The sequence below is a fragment of the Penaeus chinensis genome, chromosome 5, assembly GCF_019202785.1.
Source record: "Penaeus chinensis breed Huanghai No. 1 chromosome 5, ASM1920278v2, whole genome shotgun sequence".
Lineage (NCBI taxonomy): Eukaryota > Metazoa > Arthropoda > Malacostraca > Decapoda > Penaeidae > Penaeus > Penaeus chinensis.
In genome coordinates this window covers 30,050,490-30,072,291 of record NC_061823.1, presented here as the reverse complement: position 1 = coordinate 30,072,291, position 21,802 = coordinate 30,050,490, and the positions used below count along the sequence as shown (strand labels likewise).

The window sequence follows — 21,802 nt, the reverse complement described above, 5'->3', positions numbered from 1 at the left end:
GCGCCTTCTCATACACAAAATTACAAAGCTCAGTGCCCTAGTCAGTAAAATACAAAAAGGTCGATCCATTCCACATGGGAAAAAAAACTCAAATCGATTGTGCAACTTGCATGTCTACCGCAAAAAAGTGTACCTAATTGCGTGTTAAAACAGTAAGGGAACACACGCAATCTATGGGCGATGATGTCCTTACGTGTTACGCTGACTGATCCGTACAGTCTGGATACAAAGCTGGTTGCGCTTACACTGTATACAAAAATGGCTTATTACAACATCAAGTTGATATGACAGTGCAAAATTGGGCCAGCACTACACAAACCGAGTTGGCAGGTATACTCCTTGCAACGGAATACCTTAATGTCTCGGGACTCTGGAGTAGTTTTCAGTGACTGTTAAAGTGCTTTTCAAAACAGTGGCGATGAAGAAATTGTGAGCTGCATTAAACGTAATGTAACTTATGCAGTAGAGCGCAGTTTCAACATTCAATCTGAATGGATACCATCTCATGTTGGTATACGCAAGCACGACCAAGATTGGCGAAGTAAACCTGCAATAAGGATACCGTGAACATAGATCTTGCTAGGGTTGCACACATATTGAAACTTATCAAGAACTGGTAGATCTGACGAACACACACAGGCCTGAAAATTGTACACTAAGACACTACGATCAGTATAGAGATAGCAATCCCTCCTATGACAATACGACGTGATTATTGTCAGAATACGTTTAGGTTACAGAATGTACTGGCAACTGCACGGTTCAAGAAGTGTTTATGAATCTAGATGTAGAGTGCGTAACGAGGAAAACAAGCGAACACTTGAGCATTATATCTCGGAATGTCATGTGATACAGCCTTTCAGACCACCTAACATGAGGCATATAGAACTATGTGAATATTTCATATCACCAGATACACTGAAGGATACACTCGTACTATATCCTAAATTTACTATGTAAAATTATTGTAAACAAAGAACAGTGTAAACACAGTGGCAAAAGCATATCAATGTTATATGACGTGTACAATTACAGTAATCACAATACTGTACTATGTCGAATATATGTAAAACTTTGCAGTCATGATTGCCCATGCCTGAGCAGATAGCCAGGGTGGTAAGTAAACTTTCTTAACTTTAACTAAACTGTATTGTCTATGAAAATAAATTATCGTATTTACCGTTAGGTAATACGCCTCTGCATTATCTGGCGGAAAAGGCTTCCTGTAGCAGTTCCAAAGAGAGCTGGGATGAATTCTCGCCCTACGAACAGTGGGCCTCCCTTGCCAGGTGGCTGCTCAGGCACGGCGCCGACCCCACCCTTGCAAACTACCGAGGCCAGCTGCCCGAGGATCTGTCCGCCGCGAGGGAGAACTACCGTCTTGCCGCCCTTCTGAGAGATGTATGGCTACAGGGCTTGAAGTAATAAAGATCAGTATCTGCTGGTTCTAGATATACACGTAAAGTGACACACACATATTTGGATGATTTCTTGTGTACTTGGTATAAGTCCAGGCTAGAGCCCAGCTAATGGCTCATGCCATGTCATGCTGATAGGAATTGAACTTGATGGAGTATAGAATTTGACTTATTCTATCGTTCCATGTTGATTCATCCGGTATCTAATTCAATCGTCTATTTTTTTTAAACACTTCTAAGGTTCACCGAGTTGTTTCTAATATTATTTTTTTTTTCAGAGAGGAAGTATATTTCTCTCCATCTTTGTATAGACGAATGTCTGAGATTTTTATATTTTCCAATACTGAAGACCAGCCATATAGTCTATTTTTTCGGGTGAAAACTCTTATTTCTAGACATTATACCTTTTGAAAGACATGGTTTCCACCCTAGGCTCTGATATTCTGATCTTAGAACCACTAATGTTTTCCATAGTGGATTATATTCTGGACTCTCGTTTTAACAATCATCCATCCACACACACACACACACACATGTGTGTATATGTTAATGTGTATATGTGTGTGTGTGTGTGTGTGTGTGTGTGTGTGTGTGTGTGTGTGTGTGTGTGTGTGTGTGTGTGTGTGTGTGTGTGAGAGTGTGTGTGTATGTGTGTGAAGGTATAATGCAATAACACATTGGCATGGATCAATTACCCTGCCTGACAAGGTTCCGAACCTCTTTCACTTTAGATATATGACCCAGAATAAAAAAAAATGTTACACCTACTGTACCAGACGACCCAGCAACACACACACACACACAAACACAAACACACACACACACACACACACACACACACACACACACACACACACACACACACACACACACACACATATATATATATATATACATATATATATATATATATATATATATATATATATATATATATATAGTGCCCGTGTGTGTGTATTATTATACAATCAATCTCAATTGTCTCATCTTTACTATATGGTATAGGCCTGCGTATGATCTATGGTCGTTCACCTTTAGCATCCCATTAAAATTTCCTTCAAGGCAAGAATGTCGCGACGCTGCAATGGAAGCACAGGAACTGCGGACGAAGATCACCAGAGTCTGCTGGCCGCTGCCTCCTTGGGGAAGCTGGAGGCCATCAGAGAGCTGCTCGAGAGGGGCGCTAGCATGGACCCCCGCTGTGGCTACTCGAGTCCCCTTCACCTGGCCATAACCAGGGGCCAAAGGGACGCGGCCATGTTGCTGCTCTCGGCCGGGGCGTCTCTGACCTCCTGCAGCAGCGACGGGTTGACGGTGCTTCAGGCCGCGCACAGGACGCCTGACCTACCTGCCCTTTTCCCCGCGTTTATAAGACAGGTTTGTGTCATCTTGACGAACTAGTTGTTGGATATATAGCATTTACACGTGTTCACTTATCCAATTTTCATCTTTACCCAACAGAGAAGTGTTTTGAATTATGCTGTATGTATACATAAATGCACAAAGATATCCAACAGAGATGCCGTGTTTTGAATTATGCTGTATTTATACACAAACGTACAAACATGCATATATGCATATGTATTATATTATATTTAAAACTGTGTTTTTGTGTGATATATATACGAATATACGCACAGGTAGAAAGCAGCCTCATAAATAAATAGGAGATAAATATGTACTGTGTAAATAGAAAGTTCCAAATGTAGATGGGGGAAAAACTTTATGCCACTATTTTCAGGAATATGTAGTTTTGCTGAATGACGAATTTTCACGAGTGACTGGGAACAGTGAGGAATGTCGGGAGCTTCGTCGTGGTCTTCAGCAGCTACAAACGGCCATTGAAGAGAGAGGGTGTGAGGCCTCGTGGCCTCGTGAGATCAGCTGGGGCACAAGCTGGAGTCTCCTTGTGGAAGCAGCCAGACTGGGTCTCCCTCTCACATGTCAGTTCCTGGTGGCAGCCGGAGCGAGGATGTGCAGACTGCCTCGAGACCTTTCTCACCCCCTTGCCGTCGCTGCGGAAAATCGTCAAATGAACATGATCAAGGTGCTTTGCCGTGATCTTCACATGCTTCCCTACGGCATTGCAAGACTTCCGGAGAACAGATTAACGGCCGGCTTGGTGACGTACTTACGTCAGGAGGAGATAGCTCGCCTTGAGGAGCTAGCAGTACAAAATTCCAATATTCCAGATGAAGACGCTGCAGAAGCTCTTGGTTGCTACGAGCAGATGGAACGCAGTCCAAATTCTTTGGTTTCTGCTTCGTTTTTGCGACTTGCCGGGAAATGTGGATTGGTTCATCTACTCCATTTTGCCCGACAGCGAACTAGAGTTGAGCTTGAGGATGTGGTGGATGCTGCCTCTGGATCCAAGTTACTGCACATTGCCGCGAGAAATGGCAGGACGACGATGGTTGAATACTTGGCAGCTGTAAATAGTGTAAGAACAGACACAACCCTTCACAAAACTGGAGGCTTTACCGCAGCCCACCTGGCTGCCTTAATGGGGCACACTGCTTGCTTTGAATATCTCCGGTGCTTTCCTGGTGGAGATGCTCAGTCAGTGGTCGGAATGACGCCTTTGGACCTTCTGCGTGGTTTTCAAAACAACGTAGAGGTTCTAAGGCTGAACGTCGTGTCTAAAAGAGAGGAAAATATAATCTTCAATGAAAATAGGGCAGACGTGGTTTCGAAGACCCTCCTAGAGGTCAAAGCTCGCCATATGGGTATCTTCTCACCTGCTCAACTCAGAGAAGCGAGTCTTCAGTACAAGGTAAACTTTAACACGCGGGAAAATCTTCGCATTAACAGAACCATAACACGGGAGATGACGAGATTATGTCAACGAATTGGTGAACTTGACCCTCGCTATGAAGGAAATCTTGTCCAAGTTGGATCTGTTGCTGAAGACATACGAATGTTTACTGCGGATGAAATGGACTTCAATCTTGAACTTTGCAATTTCCATTGTTTAAGAGGTGGAAGAGTTACAGCAAGATCCACGCAAAGAGATGATATAAATGATCTTTTGGAGGTTACTCTCGAGAGTGATGAGGAGCCAGAAATGTTCAGAAACCAAAACTTTATACTCTTTTTCAAAAGAGCTACTGAAAGAGCACTAGAAAATTTCCAGTTCCAGTCACCATATTTGTCAGTTATTTACCCGGGCCTAGAAACAACTAAAGTGGGACTGGCACTGTATATGGCGTGGTGTGAACCTGGCCCTCGAACGCTCCTGCTGAGCGTGGATCTCGTACCAGCCGTCAGAGCGCCCTGGCCAGAAGTTAACGGTCTCCATCAACTTCCATACAACATACGTGAAGAGGTCCATGATATGCCCGTGTCCCTTACCTCCTGCGGCCAGAATAGTTGGCGTTACAGTCTGTCAGTCACAGAGGCAAGAATCATATCAGATCTATGCGAAGACAACAAGCGCGTAGTAATCATGGCCTGCAAACTCATCTGCTCTATGCTGAAGTATGATTGGTGGTACCCGGAGAAATATAAGAGGCATTACCAGGTATGGAATCGCGTGTATCTGAAGCTAGACTCGCCCGTGTCATACATCATAAAGACATTGTTTACTAAAGAGATCTCGCGCGCCATGGACTGGAAGGCAGAACATTTTATAGAACGCATTATGTCTATTTTTGACAATATGATATCAGCTGATACATCAGAAATAGCTCGAGTCAAGTCCTTTCTTTTACCCGAATACGAGTCGAACCGCTTCGGCTACGGGGCTCCGGCAATTAAGAGTTTTCTGGAGGATTTGAGATCCGGGAGGCTCAGAGCAGCCCATTGATTCGGCACGCGCACCCAGAGGCTAATCGTAGAAGAAATACCACTTCGTGTCTTAAGCTTTTAAAGTAGCTTATCTGTTCTATAATACTCAGCAATGTTGATATTATATTTATTATTTTTAGGGGGCAGATATTATACTGTGGATTTTTGGTGAGATGTTTATTTCTAGATTTTACTATGAATAAAGCAAATGCAAACTTCTTTATGATATTGTATGCCTTGAAATTTAGCATGTATATTTTTTTACATTGCATTGTAGCCAAATCTTATCAATGCACATATTGTACAGCATCCCTGGAAATTTATTTCCTGTGTTTTACTGATTAGCTACCTTCATATACCCGTGAATTTTCATCCGAATAAAGTTAATACTTGGTAGAACTTGGAACAAGCAGAACTTATCCAGAATCTGCAACATGAGCGGGTATTTTCTTAATATATGATCTGAATCGATAAAAAAAAAAAAAAATCCAAGATATCTTGTTTCATGTTTCTATTCATTAACGGGTTTATTGTTGGGATTATTGAGCTTGTCTCGGTGTCTAGAAAGATGAACCAGACCGAGAGTTCTCAGCCTTTTAAAACTGATAAGGAGACTCCCTTGTTTTCAGACACTTATAAGAGCACGGATGTAATTCTATAGAATTAAGCAATCCAGTTAGTAAGTGCATGACTTAATCTTCAATCTTTTTTCATTGCCACCCAATATTATTTTGTACACTAACTTCACGACCTGACATAGTTCATATATGTGTGTGTGTGTGTGTGTGTGTGTGTGTGTGTGTGTGTGTGTGTGTGTGTGTGTGTGTGTGTGTGTGTGTGTGTGTGTGTGTGTGTGTGTGTGTGTGTGCTGTCTTATTCTCTGTCGAGCAGTACGAGTAGAGAGTACAGCACTACTGTTTACAGAAGGGTTACGTACACATGCAATATATAAGGGTTACTTGACTTGTACCATGATATAAAGCAAATAAAAGATAATTATAAGTTAAACAATTATGAGTAATCATATACCATTTTCTTTTTTTTAAATAAAAGAAAGTATGGTTAGATTCTTATCATATATGAAATAAAGTAGTTAGTTACAGAAGTATGTGAGAATCTGTAGTGTAACAAAAATATAATTTGACATCCATTGAGCTGCTGAAATTAAGTAATTAAGATTTCACTTGACAATGTTTTTTAATTCATTGATTTGTACAAAGTACAATATTAACACCTTTTTTAGTAATTTTCAAAAAGAATCAGGTAGGAACATAGCACCTTCTTGGTTTGAGAATCAGGTTAGTATACTGGCCAATGTAATAAGCACTTTCATTAAATGAACTATAAATCCAGTCTATCATCTTTCTTGATGGTACGACATCTTGATTTTGTGCCGCCTTGGGTTATCCTTTCTCTTGAGGCACTACACTGGAGCCTTGTTCCCATGATCTTCATTTTGATCCATGTTCACTGCTGTTTCAGTAGACTCTTATGCATGGGTTTCATCTGAAAGTGGATGTTTAGGCTGAGCGTCTGTCTGATGTGAAGTCTATTTCTTCGCAAGACTCCTCCAGTTTGTGTTTCAACTATGTAGGATCGATGTTCTTGGGATATCTCAACTACTATAGCGGGCGTCCATCTTTGTTATGTGGTCTTGAACTCGAACAACTTGACCTGGTAGGAGCGCTTATTGATCTTTTGCACCTCTGTTGTAATATTGCTTCTGGGTATCTTGTTTCATGTTGAAGTTTTCTTCGACAGGTAACTCGTCTCTGAAGGACAAATATGGTTGTAAAATTGTGGGTAGATTTTCATCTCTGGCCATCCCTGAATAATTACTTCTTTTAATCCAAGTGTCCTGTCGAAGTTGATCTAGTTTTTCATGGGTGAATGTAACACAGTCTGATTTGTAGATATAGACACATATGTTCGTTATCTGTTGATGGCAAACGTGACAAACCATCTGCTACTATGAGTTCTTTTCCTAGCTTGTATAGGAAACTTTCTCGGTGCATGGACAACTGGTCTTGAACTTCCTTTCAGCACTATGTGGTATTTTCCATGAACAATTTCAATTATATCAAATTGATCTGGGTATCATTTCTTTAATTCATCCACAGACTGGATGACCATGGTTGTTTGAAAGTGCATCCTTGTCTCTTGCATTGTGACCATGCCTAGGGCCTTCAGGGTAGGTAGACCCAAAATCATTTATCCAACTTCTTGGCCTAGAATGCAGAAGTCTGTATTAATGCACTTGATGCTGTCGAAGTGCACTTTGATTTGGTTGACCCAAAATGTTTGAGTTTCAAGTTGCTGACGGGAACCGAATTCTTTTGTGAGTTGCTAGTCAGACAGGTCTTCTTGGACTTATCACTGTTGAAGTTTCTTTGATCCTTATTTATTGGCATACTGACTTTGGCTTGGGTTTTTACCTTTGTATAGGTTTTTCCTATTTTCTGGTAGTGACAGACAGATATTTACCAGTGGTTTATCTAGCCACATGCACTGCACTTAGCACCAGATGCTGTACAGGAATGTTGGGAGGTTTTATTGTGTATTCTACATTTGATGCATAGTTTTGATGCCTTGACAAAGTCTGGGCATCCTACAACATCAACTTTTGATTAATTTCTGACTATTTGGCTAATGTTTCTGTTATCCTTATGCTTGATGAGGTCCGGCAATGTCAGTTGTTTTGCTCAAAATTAAATATTCGCCTTCTAAGAGAAGTCTTCTTTGCAACTCATTGCCCTGGATTCCTTCCTTATATATATGTGTATGTATGTGTGTATGTGTGTGTGTGTGTGTATGTGTGTGTGTGTGTGTGTGCATATGTGTCTATATATATGTATGTATGTATATATATACATATATATTTATAAACACACACACACACACACACACACACACACACACACACACTCACACACACACACACACACACACACACACACACACACACACATATACACATATGTATATATATGTATATATATGTATATATATGTATGTTTATATGTATATTTATATGTGTGTTTGTGTGCCTGACTCTGTGTGTATAAATATTATAATTATTATTATTAACATCATGATGATGAGGATGAGGATGAGGGAGCCCCTAAACTAGAACTTCCTTGAGACCGTATTTCGCTATGATCATAAAGTATCACTATAAAGCACTAGGCCAAGGTCTAATGTTTTATAGTGAATGCCATATCGGAAATACATGAACATGCTGTAATTTAAACCTATATCAGTTATCAACTATGAAGTACTATGATGGTGGTATGTACATCCCATATTACAAAGACTGTAGAAATCTATGAAATTAAGAAGCATGCAATAGCAAATACATCCGGCAGACATTATCTATAACAAATACTGTGTAAGAGTTATTTAATCTTAAAAAAATGCTAAAGAAAGAGAGAGGAGGAAAGAATACTGTGTATATGAAAATTTAAAATAATAATATGATTACAGTAGATAATAGTTCCTGAAAAAAAGAGAAGATGAAAAAAAAAAGAGAAAAAAACTTTTACACACGTCATCCCTTCATTCAATCAGCTGTCAGAGTAATAGTAAACATTCGGCTACTCGGTCTATGATAAAGGTAGGAATTGTCATGCATATACAGCAATTCTGTGTTCTTTTACACTGAAAGATATATATAATGTTTATGGACTTCATAAAGCATTAAACTTGATATTAAGAAAGGAGACAGAAACAAATATGTATATAAAAATACTTGTTTCTTTGGTTTTCACCATTCGTTGTTTATACGCAATCCGCATTTCATTACATTATTATTTATTTATTCATTATTCTTATTCTTATTCTTATTCTTATTATTATTCTTATTATTATTATTATTACATATTTTGAACGATCCTGCAATAGTTTTTTGCTCCAGGCGTGAACAGGTTAAGTTGATTGGATTAGTTTTAGTTTCCCCTTTATGAGAAACAAATCGCATATACACAGAAGGCATCACCACCTTGCTGATTGGTCACACTCTAATATTCTTTTGTCTTCAAAGTCTGCAGTTCTTTGAGTTTTACAAAATGAAGATTTATTAAGTATAGGTTTAGTGTATGAATGTGATTTGCATGATTGACAGCAAATAGAATTGATAAAAAGAGGAAATCTAATGGCCTTCTCGGTTCTTATCATAGTACAAGGTGATTACCAATGGTATTATTGGAGATGATGCCCAACACTAAAAAGAAAGAAACTTACCTTGTCATCCAATAGAATGTAACATTTTAATACACTTTTCTCCTGTATCATTTCCTTTGCAAACTAATAATATGGGTAGTAGAGATGATGTAAAACTCAAAAATTCTGGGCATTCCATGTGACGTAATTTAAGGAAGCGATGAAACAATCGGAGGGAATTGTAGTAGATGATGTAAAGAGGGAAATCAAATGAGCCAATGGGTATTGCACTTGATTATGATATGAGAATAGACACTAGCAACCAGTCTGTTAGAGCCATCAAGATTTGTAATAGATAATCACATGACAATAGAAGCTTTACCCGAGAGAAGTCAGTTGAAATTCAAACCAGTTCTGTCATAGCTAGGCTGTGTATAAGGTGCTGTTTTGCCTTTAACATTCAAATTATCATGGCAGTAATGAAAAAGAGTGCCGGATAGCAGTTGCAATTCCTGCCAGTGATGAAGATTTACAGAGATGAAAATTTTCAAACATCATTAAATTATAAGGTTCATTGTATGAATGTTATTTTACATGATATTATTTTGTTGTTATAGCAGTAATGCAAGTTATATTTGTACCAAATGATTCCAAAGGGCATAGGGTGCATTTGGCTCAGGGTGAATAAATTAATCCCAGGATATATGTACCACATAGTCATAATGGTGATCTAAGATTAATTTCCTAAAAATGTGTATTGGTGTTTCAATAAAACATTTGTCTAATTTTCAGATTTACATATCCTGTTCAGCCTGAAAAATTTGCTGACAGGGTCTTTGCCAATAATGCCAATTTATTGCCAAAAAAATTGTTTTCTTGTTTATTTATAAAAGTGAATGGTATTGTTACAGGTTGTTAGCCCAGCCTCTGATTTGCCAATTTCCAATTTACGAAGAGCTAGTCTGCTTGCTTATTTATATGATATATTAGTTCTTGTTTTAACTTTACTGTGTTACTTATATTTTATGTAGTTCTTTCTAAAATTTGTGTTTCTTTTGTCACAGTCTTACATGACAGTCATAACCATTTTGAGTCAGAAAGTGCAGCTGAGAATAATGCCGTTTCAGAATAAGTGAGAAAAAGTTCTGAGAGAGAGCAGTTACTACAAAAATACTGTAGTGCACATAGTCATTAGAGATTCACAAAAATGTGTTATTTTGATTTGTTCTAATGTGTAGACTAATTATAGGGAAACTGTTGACTAGATTTTTCTTCTGTTGTTTATTATGACTTATGGAAAAAGCTCCACTTCTTTTTTTGGGCAAGTTTTTTTGTGATAACAAACAAACAAGTAAAGATCAGTAAGTGGTGACAGGATATACTTCTAGAAAGAACTGGTGTAAATGAGCAATAACAATAACAATAGTAAAATATTATTGGGAAAATTGCCAATCTCAGAATGCTCGGCAGATTCTAGGCTGGTCAAAAGATCCAAAAGCTGATGGGTTAGATTTCATGGTTATATCATAGCAAGAATATTGAAGATTAATTTCTTTTTGAATGATAAAACTTGTAAATGTTTCTGGCCTAAGGATAGTATATGTTTATCCTAAAGCCAAAGTACCAGTGTTTATGTTGAAAATGAATCTTCAAAAGTTCATGATAGAATTTTAACATCCTCTTTTTGCATGTGGAGAAAAGGGAATATTTTTGCCTTGAAACTATTGTTACTATAGCTTATAATGATTGTTCATATCTTATACTTATGAGATTTCTTGTACTGAGTTGCTCATTTTCGGTTTCTTGTATATTAAAGCTTAGAAGAAACTATTTGCATCTGCTAGATTTTTACTATTTACAGTAATTTTTATTATTTTCATTTTAGATAGAAGATGTCATCCGTATGGAACACAGCGGAAAACCTTTTACTAGCACCCAGTATGGGCCTCCCAGATAACAGGGTCACTAGTCTCCCCGAGGCTTCAGAAACAGTAAGTATGGCCATGGTGTTTTTTTTTTTGTTTTTTTTTTTGAAATTTAGTATTATTTGACAATTCTCATCAACAAATGAGAAGTGCCCTTAGACAGAAATTATATTTACAGTGTGCCTTGTCATTGAATCAAATGTGAATCCCTGGAAAATGGGGGAAGCTTTGATGATGTTGCAGTAGGCATTGGCTGATGCTACAGTTGCATCTGATGGGGAATTGACTTTTATTTTCTCATATCTGCTTCACTCTTCAGAAGAAAAAATGGACAGAGATGCAGTAGAAAATACTGAAATACAGCAGAGCAAGTTTAGAGTGGAAACCCATCAGGGAAGTTTATGATGCCTATAGTTCAGCTTGACAGACAGAATGAGGAAAAGAAAGCAAATGGATTAAATCAATTTGAGATAAAGAATGTGTGAAGAATGAATGAGAGTAAGAGAGGGAGAAAATCAGTGAAAATGACATCATCAAGACTCATCATCAAGGCTTCTCACACTTTTCTTAAGACTTGACTTTGCTTCTTGGCAGTGACACTTTAGGGGAGGATGTAGCCAAAAAATGTTCATCATAGTAATTCCAATTGACTATTTTCATCATATGAAACCAGAGAGTATGTTTTAGCCAAAAGTGAAAACTGTTTTCTTGACTCTGGCAATTTTAAATCCATTCACAATGGGTAATATCTTTGGTAAAGTTTAGCATCTGCCACTCTGCTCACATGGTCATATATATACAATTACTTAAATGGAAGCATGTGTACAAAAATACAGAGGTGTACAAACAAACATATATCATATTACAAATTTAATAAAAGAATGCTTCTTTTTATCCAGGTTGAAGTGGGCGATGAGAATGAAGAGATTTTAACTACCACTCCAATATCTGTAGCATCAGCAATTCCAGCAGTAGCAGCTGTAACAGCAGCAGCTACTCCTGGTCGGTCCTCACCAGCCCTGACTTTATCAGGTATGCAAAAAGCCAGAAGATATTGTGTTTGGACTGTATATACAGGGTGAAACTCACTAACTTTTGGAACAGATGGTTGTCAGGATATTTTAAATGGGAACTTGTGGTAAAAAAAAGGCAAAATATGGGCATTAGACTTAATTCAGAGGCCTCTCTGCTGGGTGTGCGGCTTGTAGGCTGGGCACATGTGAACACTTGGGCGCAGTAACAAGACTCCATGCCTCCTCTTTGCAATATTGTCTTCTCTTTTCTTGCATAACCATTTTTAACTTTTTTGCCACTTTCCGATGTCTATATTTGTCATTTGATTTGCTTTATCCAGATGGTAATAGATGATATGAACATGACGGCATGTTCATATCATCTGCCCCTCAAGCCAGACTTTTTCATGATGTGATGGTCACATTATCGGGATAGTAGGGATTAATGACTGAATTTCTTTATAAGTCTTATCCTGAACTACAAGTTTACATTTTACATTCTGCTGCATTACCATTGCTTGTACTAGTTGCCGGTCTCCTAGGAGGCATATTTATTGGTAAAATATCAGTAGTTCAAGGCAAAAGCAGCACCACTTTCTATAAGTCAGCTGTGGAAGATTTAAACACTATAGAGCAGTGACATTGATGGTGATGTTCCATTGAATACTGACCTAATGTTGCCCAACCTGTGTTCTGTATTTTCTCCTATTATTGTAAAACTTGGGAATAATTATAAAGCTGGTGAAATTATTTTTTTCATATAGAGGTGCTACAAATCCATATATTCATTGTCTTATGAAGATGTTATTGTATTGCACTGAATCCATGTTAAACACTAACTGTAGAAAGAAAAGAGAGGTAAACTTGTATATAATTTTTGCTATATTTTCCAAATTTGAATAGTTAACTTTAAGATTAAATTTCAATTTGCTCGTTCAGAAGTGATAAATATGGATTAATAAAGAAATATATATAATGTTAGCTAATGAATTGAAATATATACAAATCCATATTAAAGAAAGCCTTGAGAAATATCATAAGTATGGGGCTTGCTTGTATTGTATATACTGTTATAAAATGAGTATTCAGTCAATGTTAAGGGAAATTAACTGATGTACAACTGATGAACATTTCATATTGTTTATATCTTTTAATTTATTGATTAATTATTGAATGAATTTATTTATATCTTTAATTGTTTCTATACAGCAGGCATATAAGAGGTAAAATGTAACATACAGTATTTTGAGAAATAGTAATGTAAATCATAAATCATCTGACAGGTAGTGCCCGTGGGGTCTCGGATAGAGGACGGGGGCGAGGAAGCAGTCTGCCACCAGCCATTGCAGAGAGACTGGCACGGCATAAAGCTCAAGAACAGTTAGTGTATAAAAAGAAGATGAAACATCTTAAACAGATTGTGAAGGAACTCGTCTATGTAAGTTTTGATATTCTGATTTTATTTTTTTCTTTCTTTCTTGCCAACTTTTTTCTTAAGTGCTTAGCTTCAATGCTTCATTGAGTTTAGTAAAGAAGTGTTGAAGTGATAGGGTATCCTACCCTCCCTCGTCATTTTTAATGCATTAATACCAAAATCTGTCTTTATTTATTTTAGTCTAGAATTATAGAATGAGTATTACCATTTTTATATGAAGACTGTCAGTTATTCTTCTTTTAAAGTTCATAGTTTTCATTAATTTGTAATTATGTTTCCCATATGTCATTAATTACATTGATACTGGCATATATGATGAGAGAGGATTTGACATTGTCAGATGTACTATCTCCTTTTAAACAAGGGTTGCGGGCTTTGCTGGCAAGGATGTGTTAAATTTGATAATTAATAATAAAATTCCTAGGACCTATTAATTATTCTGAAACTGGCATATGTCATTGAAAAGTTTAAATTATAGACAGATTGTCTAATTATACGGAATCAAGGTTAACAGTGGCAGCACAGTCTCTTGCCACTGGTTGCATAGGCAGTTGATCAGTAATCATGACTAAGGATGTGGGGATGGATAAAGTTCACATGGTTGCAGGTTCTTTCAGAGAATAACCTTGGTTTTGCCACTATTTTTGCTTTCTTTTTGCAGTGACCATGGCAGTCATGATAATCTTTCATTATAAAACCTCCCCATAACTTTCATAATTTTCCACAGATACATTCCAGGTTGCATAAAGAAGTATTTGCATTACAAAAGTAATTGATAAACTAAATGCATTAAAGGGTTTTTATAGTGCAGTAATATTATGATGAGATGTTATCAGCTTGTAGGATAACATCTCATCATGTTCTTTGTGCATGGCACTGATGAAAGCCTGCAATATATTCAGGTTGAACTTACAATAGTTAGATTATTTCTTATTGCATGAACTTTCCTTGGTCATACATTTTTGTACTTTATTAGACTGAGTATTTCAAGACTGAGTATTTCAAGAAATCTCCAGTGATTTTTAGGGATTGATAAAAAAGCAGGAATCTGAAGATGCTGTGCTTTCAGAATCCATTGATATAATTACAGTCTGTTTTAATTTACAAATGGGTTTTCTTTGTAAAATTGGGTAAACATTCCTCATGAGACATTTATTGTGTTAAAAAAAAAAAAAAAGTTCAAGATAAGAAAGGCAGTATCACAACACCTCATGGATTCTTTAAAGGTTATGACAGGAATATGTTGTAATCACAGTTTATGAGTATCAGACAAGGTTCTGCAATATATTGGATGATTTTTTTTTTCTAGGAAAATGCTGCTTTATGTGACCAAGTTGCAGAAGTTCAACAGCAACTTGTTGTAGCTGCAGAAGAGAGAATGTTTCTACTCAAGAGACTGTGTCATCATCAGACAACTGCAGATCATCACAACCAGTTAAATACAAAGGTAAACATTACCCTGGACTAATAATGTTTTTGATGCAATAATGGTGATAGCTAGAATGAAAGAAAGAAAGAAAAAAAAATGTTTTATGAGTTGAATAGGATATGCTAGAATATATGACAAAGAATGAACATTTGAATTATTCTCTCTCATTTTTGTACAGAGCAACAGCTACCTTGTTTTAGGTAGTGGCAGTATTGATAACTGGGATGGCAAGAAGCCGAAGCAGACAACTTTGAAGCGTAAACCTTCTGAATCTAACCATGGTGAGAATGAAACATATGTGTACTGTTGTTACAGTATGTCTGACTTTTTTTGTTATCATTATTATTTATTTATTCTTCTTATATATATGTATAATTTTTTTTTTTACCTGATATGCATTATTTTTACTTTTTTCTGTGCATAATATTTTTCTATGCATAATATTTATTAATCTTGGTGATATTTTTGATGTAGAGCTAAAAACAGTGTCGCTTTATTCATTTCAACGTATTTTATCAATAAAGAGATGTTGGCTATTAGGACATGGTAGACTTTGTAAAGAACTCTACTGTGCTGTATAGACTTCTATGAAACATCTGCATTGAAGAAAATGTATATCTAGAAGTAAAAATAAGGAGCCCATGTAGATGCTCGGTTCTGTTGACTGTAATGAAACTGTGGTCTTAAATTACCTTTATTAATTTATGTGTTTAGCTGTAAAAGTTATTACATAAATCAAACTCGTGCCCTTTGGTCCAGATGTAACCCTTGGGATGGTCATAGATTGCCTGTAGGGTGACAAGAATAATTATTCACCTGTAAAATTATGACAGTCATGAAGGAAATTGATATATGATTAAGAGACAGAGTTAATAAAGAACCCTTTTTCCATAATGTTGATCAATTCATTTGCTTTGCTATTGTTAGCATTTCTGCTAATAAAAAGAGAAGATGCATAGTTTTTGTCCTTCATGTTTACGATGTCTTGACAAAGTAGACATTTTTGGCCAGTTCGTGAAAATTGCGCATGGCTCAACCCATTGAATATTGGTACTTATGGACATGCATATCCACAGAAGTAAAAGCATATCCATCAGTTTATATATTTGCATATTTATATTTATATTTAATTTGGGTCTCTCGCAATTTTAATAAAATGTCTGATTATGTTAATAAAGTAAAATAAAATTCTGTAATAAAGTGTTGTAGTCCATGTCTAATGCATGAATATACTGTATATATATAAAAAAATTTACCATCAACGTCACCATTTAAAATAAGCAAAATAACCTTTATGTACAAGTGTGTAATTTCAGAAAATTTAAATCTCTTATTCTCGGAAAGCCTGGTACCATTATTGGCCCACAAGATGGCAGTTGAAATGAAAATTCGTCAGGATTTTGCATTTGACACCCGACTTAATGAAATGAAAGTTAGAACAATTTCTCTTCTGCAGGAAATAGTACCAATGCTTCAGCATCATCAGGAACATCAGACAAAGCTATAAAGGCCAGGAAAAGTGGAAGCAATAAACCAAAGCGACTGTGCCCGCCCATCACCCTAGACTCTGCTGGCCGCCCCATATTTCCTATAACTCTTGGCCCCCTTACCATACATAGCCTTGGAGAGGTAAGGTGCTTCTTATACTTTTTTTTCCACTTGAAATAGATATACGAAGAAAGGAATTAAGTATAGTGTTGACAAATGTATTTTACTTAATTTAGTGAAATATTGACTACTTGCTGCTTAAGTTATTGAATGATATTTCCTGGTACAGTGATTTCTTACTCAGCCCACTGATAATCACTTTTGGATATTAGGATGCAATTAAATTAAAATTTTGAACATGGATTTACTTTCCTCCTTGCAGATTGTCAGTGAACGTGAGGCATACCACAATGAGCATTGTATTTTTCCCGTTGGCTTTTGCTCATCAAGAATGTTTGCAAGTCTTCGAGATCCTCTCAAGCCAGTCCTTTACACCTGCAAAATTGTCGATGGTGGGCCCATTCCAAGGTGAGACTAATAGCATATAAGATCCAGTTCAAAATCTGGATATATGTATATTAGGTCAGTCATTTACTAGGTACCTCTTTTGTTGCGGAATAATTTACCGTTTTCTCCTCCTGCACCATTTAATCCCTCTTCTCCCCTATTCCTTATTAGTACTTCTCCTTGTCACTGTTATTATCATCAATGTTATTATTATCATTATTACCTAATTCATCATGATTATCATTATCACCTATTTCATTAATACCAATATTAACCATTACTATGTATCATCATCATCAACACCATCAACCATCACAGTCATCATCAATCATCACTTTCATCATCATCATCAAGCTGTTGGTGGATTTTATCCTTATCATGGATAATATGGAATAATTATTGCGTATGTCACTTTATTCTTGTCATTGTATCACATCCAATATCTGATGCACATATTCATAAATCATGTAGGGTACAGTACAAGTATTTGTCATACTCATTTATCAAATTCCTTATTCCCTAGGTTTGAGGTCGTATGTGAAGATGAGGAGGAGTCTGTAGTGGTGGGCATGTCCCCAGCGGAATGCCACAATCATATCCTCCACACCATCAACTCAACACTCAATATGGACCTTCTTACTATTAGGTGGGTGCTTTATCAAAGAAAGTACATGCGTGAGACATTTCCTTATGCTAAAGTAGACTGTTTGTGTGTGTCTGCTGGATATTTAGGGAACTGACAGTTTAAGATCAATATGACTCTTCAATTATGTTTTTACATGGCATTGCTAAATCCTGAGATCAGGTTAATATCAATGTTGATTCAGTGATAATTCATGATAAATAAAACTCACAGGCTTTTCTTTTTATTCTCTTCTAACTCGTGTATCATTTGATATCTTAAAGAGAGAGCGAGAGAGAGAAATGTAAAGAAAGTGAGAGAGGGATAGTGCTGCTGTAGTTTTCATGAAATCTAATTATATAGTCTATTCTTACTATTGCTCCTCTCACAGTTATACTGTAATATGAACCCTCATTTTATGATGTGATAAATCCAACAGGCCAGAGGGATCAGACAGTGAGGAACGAGGTTGTCGGTTTTTCGGCCTAACTCATCCCAGTGTCCAGAATGTACTGCAGGCCTGTCCAGGTGCAAGAAAATGCTCAAAGTACAAGTGGGTTAAATTTGAGGTGAGTTTAAAAATTATATAGAGTTTTCTAGACTTAATTCATCTAGTAAGAGGCAGTTCATTAAATATAGTAAGTATAGTATAGGGAGCTTTGTATAGCAAAGATCTCTATTTCATGTGGTCTTACATAAAAGATAATGTATTTTAAAAATTATAAATGATTGGATGTTAGTTACCATGTAAGTGTTTGGAAATTTTCATGAATTTTTGGATGAGCAGCCCAACAAGAAAAGCAAAACTTATATAATTTATTAATTAATTTCTTGCAGGTTTGTCGAAGTGAGGCAGAGGTTGAAAGTGTGTTTGAAGCAGAAAAAGAGGCCTCCTTGTGCCATGAAGCCCTCTTGAGGAACATCCGTTTTGCTAGACATCATGTTACATCTCCTTCATAACGAAACTTTTGTACTGGTAAATTAGTAAACAAATAGGTAACTGATGTAGATATATAAGAAATAAAAGTTACTTCTTTAAATTGGAAAGATGTTTGGTATATTAGCCTGAAGATTTTAATGTTAAGGATTTTTTTTTTTTTTTTCTTGAGGGTCACTGGCTGTTTTTTATAAATTCTTTTGTCATTGAGTTGGCTTACTGTGCTTAGGTAACAAGGTAAAATTAGATGATACACTGCATTTTTGACACAAATAGAAAAGCAGAGTAGAGCAGAGAGAAAAGGATAAGAGAAGAAGTAAGGGGAGAGAAGAGAAGAGGATATAGAAGAGAGGAGAGGAATGTAGAGAGGACAGAGGAGAGAACAATAGAAAAGAGAAGAGAGCAGAGGAGAGGAAAGCAGATAAGAAGAGACAATAGAAAAGAGAAGAAAGCATAGGAGAGAAAGAAAGAAAAGGAGAAGATAGAAAAGAGAAAATAGTAAAGTGGGAAGAGAAGTGGGTAGCAAAGACAGGAAAACGAGGTAAGGAGAGGAGTGAAATGGAAAAAAGAGAGAGAGAGAGAGAGAGAGAGAGTATGAAAAAGAAGTGAAGTAGGAAGAGGGAAGGGGAAGAAGTAAAAAAGAAAAGTTAAAGAGAAGAGAAAAGCTGAAAAAGAGGATTTCACCTTACTTTAGAAAATTATCTTATTTTAGGGAAGTATTTCAAAACTTTTCATCCAAGCATCTGCTATAAATGCTTATAGAATTTGTATCCAATATTCTGACATATGACAATCCACTTTGAGAATAATTAAGCCTAAGTAACTATAATTAATTTCAGATTTTTTTTTTCTGTTTGTTGAACCTAAGAAATAACTTATTTGTGACAAAAATTTAAAATATAATTGTTAGCTGACATCAAGTATATGTTACAAGTAATTTTTGATTTGGTCAAATACACTGATTGTTTTCAAATATTTGTCATATGTAGTCTAACTGATAAATATATCAGTCTCTCTAACACAAAAGTATTTTTGGCATTATGCTCGTATAATGTGCAATAATCTGCTAATTAACCAATTCACGACGGGCATGCCACGTACGTCCATGCCATGCTCACTGTGAGTTTACTTGTTTAATTGTTTCTACACATAGATGGCTACACTTGTACTAAATCACCAGTGAGCTAATTACGAGTACTGTCTCGCCCGTTTACCCGTTTTCTTTAATTTACGAAAATATTTTACGTTATCTTTTTTTACTGTTACTAATGTTTATAACATTATAGCAATTATAATGCTTATAATAAACTTACACCATCGATATTCATAGAACAAGTAAAAAATATATTTTCCCGCCCTTTCAAGGAAAGGTGAAATCAGGTAAGGCAGAGCAATCCGTGTGTAGAGACAGGTCACAAAAAAATATAAAAAATGAGCACAGCATTTTCCCCATTTTTTATTCATTTTCCCTGGCGGCAATGGGTTAATAAACACCACATTAAAATATTTGGTAAACTATAGGAAGAAAAAGTAAAAACAATTTAAAGCTAAAAATTTATTAAAAAATATCACGTACAAACTAGTTTATGGCTTTTTTCTCACAGCCACCAACAGTGGCCATTTTAGCTTGTATGAGCAAAATGCAGTAGATCCTACTTCTAAAATTCATAATCAGGTAAGTCAGTAAATCCTCTTTCTTTTAAGAGAGCATTAATTGCTTGGACAACGGAAAACATGTTCATTTTCTCGTACAAACTGTAGGGATCATTTTCTTTCTGAGCTCCTTTCACCCTCCCTTCTGTATGGCGACTCAGGCAGGCAAGGCGACCTTCGTCTGGTTTAACGCCCAAGAAGGTCAATATCTTACGAACCTCCTTTATGGGGTTTTCTCGGAGCCTTTCATAGAACACCACATGCAGTTTAGTAGTATTCTTTAGGACATATTCATATGTTGCCCTCCATTTTTGCAATTTGATGTGTACGAACTCGTGAAATTCTGAAAATATATTTATTTATTTTTAGAAAAGCAGTGTTAAGGAAGTTCTATGTGAACTACTCACAAACAAAAGCCACTAACATTCTATAGGAACTGTTTATTTTGTTAACATAATTGTAATAGTGTTCCTCTTTCAGTATCAAAGAATGAGTTATAGCTACTTACTTGTAACAAACAGTACTGGATAAAAATATGTAAAAAATCCTGTTATATCTGAATATTATTACAAAGGCTTATCAGTTACCTGGTGTTGAATAATAAGAATAATCAATGGAGCCAGTAAATTTTTGTGATTCTGCTTCTATATTCCAATAATTCCAAAAGGACAGGATAGACCTGTGGGAAAATATGTAAAGAAATAAGCAATCTTCATTTTTCTTGTTTTCTAGAAAGAGAAATAAATCATAAATGAGAAATGTTATATCATGCACTATATACAAAAGGGAAAACTAATATAATATTCATTCCATTCCATCAGTTATAACTCTAGTTGGGATTCATTGTGGTAAAATCAATGTATATTCACACACTCCTAAGGGTTTTCTTCTTACAAAAATAAATATATATATACCTACTATCTTAGAATTTATACAATGACTAGATGAAAAAGGTGATGGTACATATTATGTCACTATACATATTGGCCTACAAAATATACTACTTTATATATATTTATTCCAACTATTGATACTCAAGAACGAAAAAAATATTGCCTATTTCCAATTATGATGTTGATTTCTGTGCAAAGTAATTCTATTTTCCTTGTTTGAGATATTCTAGTAACTAGTTATTTAAAGTTCTTGTCATATTGCATATAACATATATTTTTGTATGAAGATATCATGCCTACTCTATTGATAGCTACATACTTGTATATCAAGCTATGTATTTTCTAAAGTGACCAAAGGAAGCACTTTCACATGCATCAACCATGGCAAAATGATGTTTACAACTGCACTGGTCATCAGTGTACCCTTCAAAGTATGCACATGCATGCATGAGATTTTTGTTTTTGTTTTCGTTTTTTTTTTTTTTGTGTGTATGCCTGTGTGCCCAGTATACAAGTGAAATGATGATGTCATAGAAAC

General features: G+C 36.1%; 3 protein-coding genes across 7 annotated transcripts in view; 2 read left to right on the top strand and 1 right to left on the bottom strand.

Moving 5' to 3' along the window:
- LOC125025941 overlaps window positions 1-5,527 on the top strand; it is a 12,581-nt gene extending 7,054 nt beyond the window's left edge. For 3 of the 4 annotated variants that reach the window (XM_047614293.1, XM_047614294.1, XM_047614295.1), the window contains exons 7-9: window positions 1,187-1,401; window positions 2,481-2,795; window positions 3,160-5,527. In XM_047614293.1, coding sequence (XP_047470249.1) covers window positions 1,187-1,401; window positions 2,481-2,795; window positions 3,160-5,223 — 2,594 coding nt within the window. In that variant the 3' untranslated portion in view covers window positions 5,224-5,527. The remainder of the gene's footprint in view (window positions 1-1,186; window positions 1,402-2,480; window positions 2,796-3,159) is intronic. The other variant, XM_047614297.1, reaches the window with a different exon arrangement.
- A 3,229-nt stretch (window positions 5,528-8,756) lies between these two features.
- LOC125025942 (transforming growth factor beta regulator 1-like) lies at window positions 8,757-18,828 on the top strand. Its single transcript, XM_047614298.1, has 11 exons — window positions 8,757-8,817; window positions 11,248-11,353; window positions 12,187-12,319; window positions 13,584-13,738; window positions 15,045-15,182; window positions 15,343-15,445; window positions 16,621-16,793; window positions 17,035-17,180; window positions 17,683-17,805; window positions 18,221-18,350; window positions 18,619-18,828. Exons 2-11 carry the CDS (start codon window positions 11,255-11,257, stop codon window positions 18,739-18,741), a joined length of 1,323 nt encoding a protein of 440 aa, XP_047470254.1. The 5' UTR covers window positions 8,757-8,817; window positions 11,248-11,254; the 3' UTR covers window positions 18,742-18,828.
- Window positions 18,829-19,991: 1,163 nt separating this feature from the next.
- The window catches only part of LOC125025366 (WSC domain-containing protein 2-like), a 30,538-nt gene continuing 28,727 nt past the window's right edge, over window positions 19,992-21,802 (bottom strand). For both annotated transcript variants that reach the window (XM_047613339.1, XM_047613338.1), the window contains exons 6-7: window positions 20,959-21,050; window positions 19,992-20,714 (exon numbers count right to left, since the gene is read on the bottom strand). In XM_047613339.1, the coding sequence (XP_047469295.1) occupies window positions 20,377-20,714; window positions 20,959-21,050 (430 nt within the window). In that variant the 3' untranslated portion in view covers window positions 19,992-20,376. The remainder of the gene's footprint in view (window positions 20,715-20,958; window positions 21,051-21,802) is intronic.

What these genes read in the sequence shown, in the direction of transcription:
- LOC125025942 (XM_047614298.1), top strand. Translation starts at nt 11,255, where the DNA reads ATGTCATCCGTATGGAACACAGCGGAAAACCTTTTACTAGCACCCAGT. An exon ending in TTGTGAAGGAACTCGTCTAT is followed by an intron (nt 13,739 to 15,044) that starts GTAAGTTTTGAT and finishes TTTTTTTTCTAG; the next exon opens with GAAAATGCTGCTTTATGTGA. An exon ending in CCATACATAGCCTTGGAGAG is followed by an intron (nt 16,794 to 17,034) that starts GTAAGGTGCTTC and finishes TCCTCCTTGCAG; the next exon opens with ATTGTCAGTGAACGTGAGGC.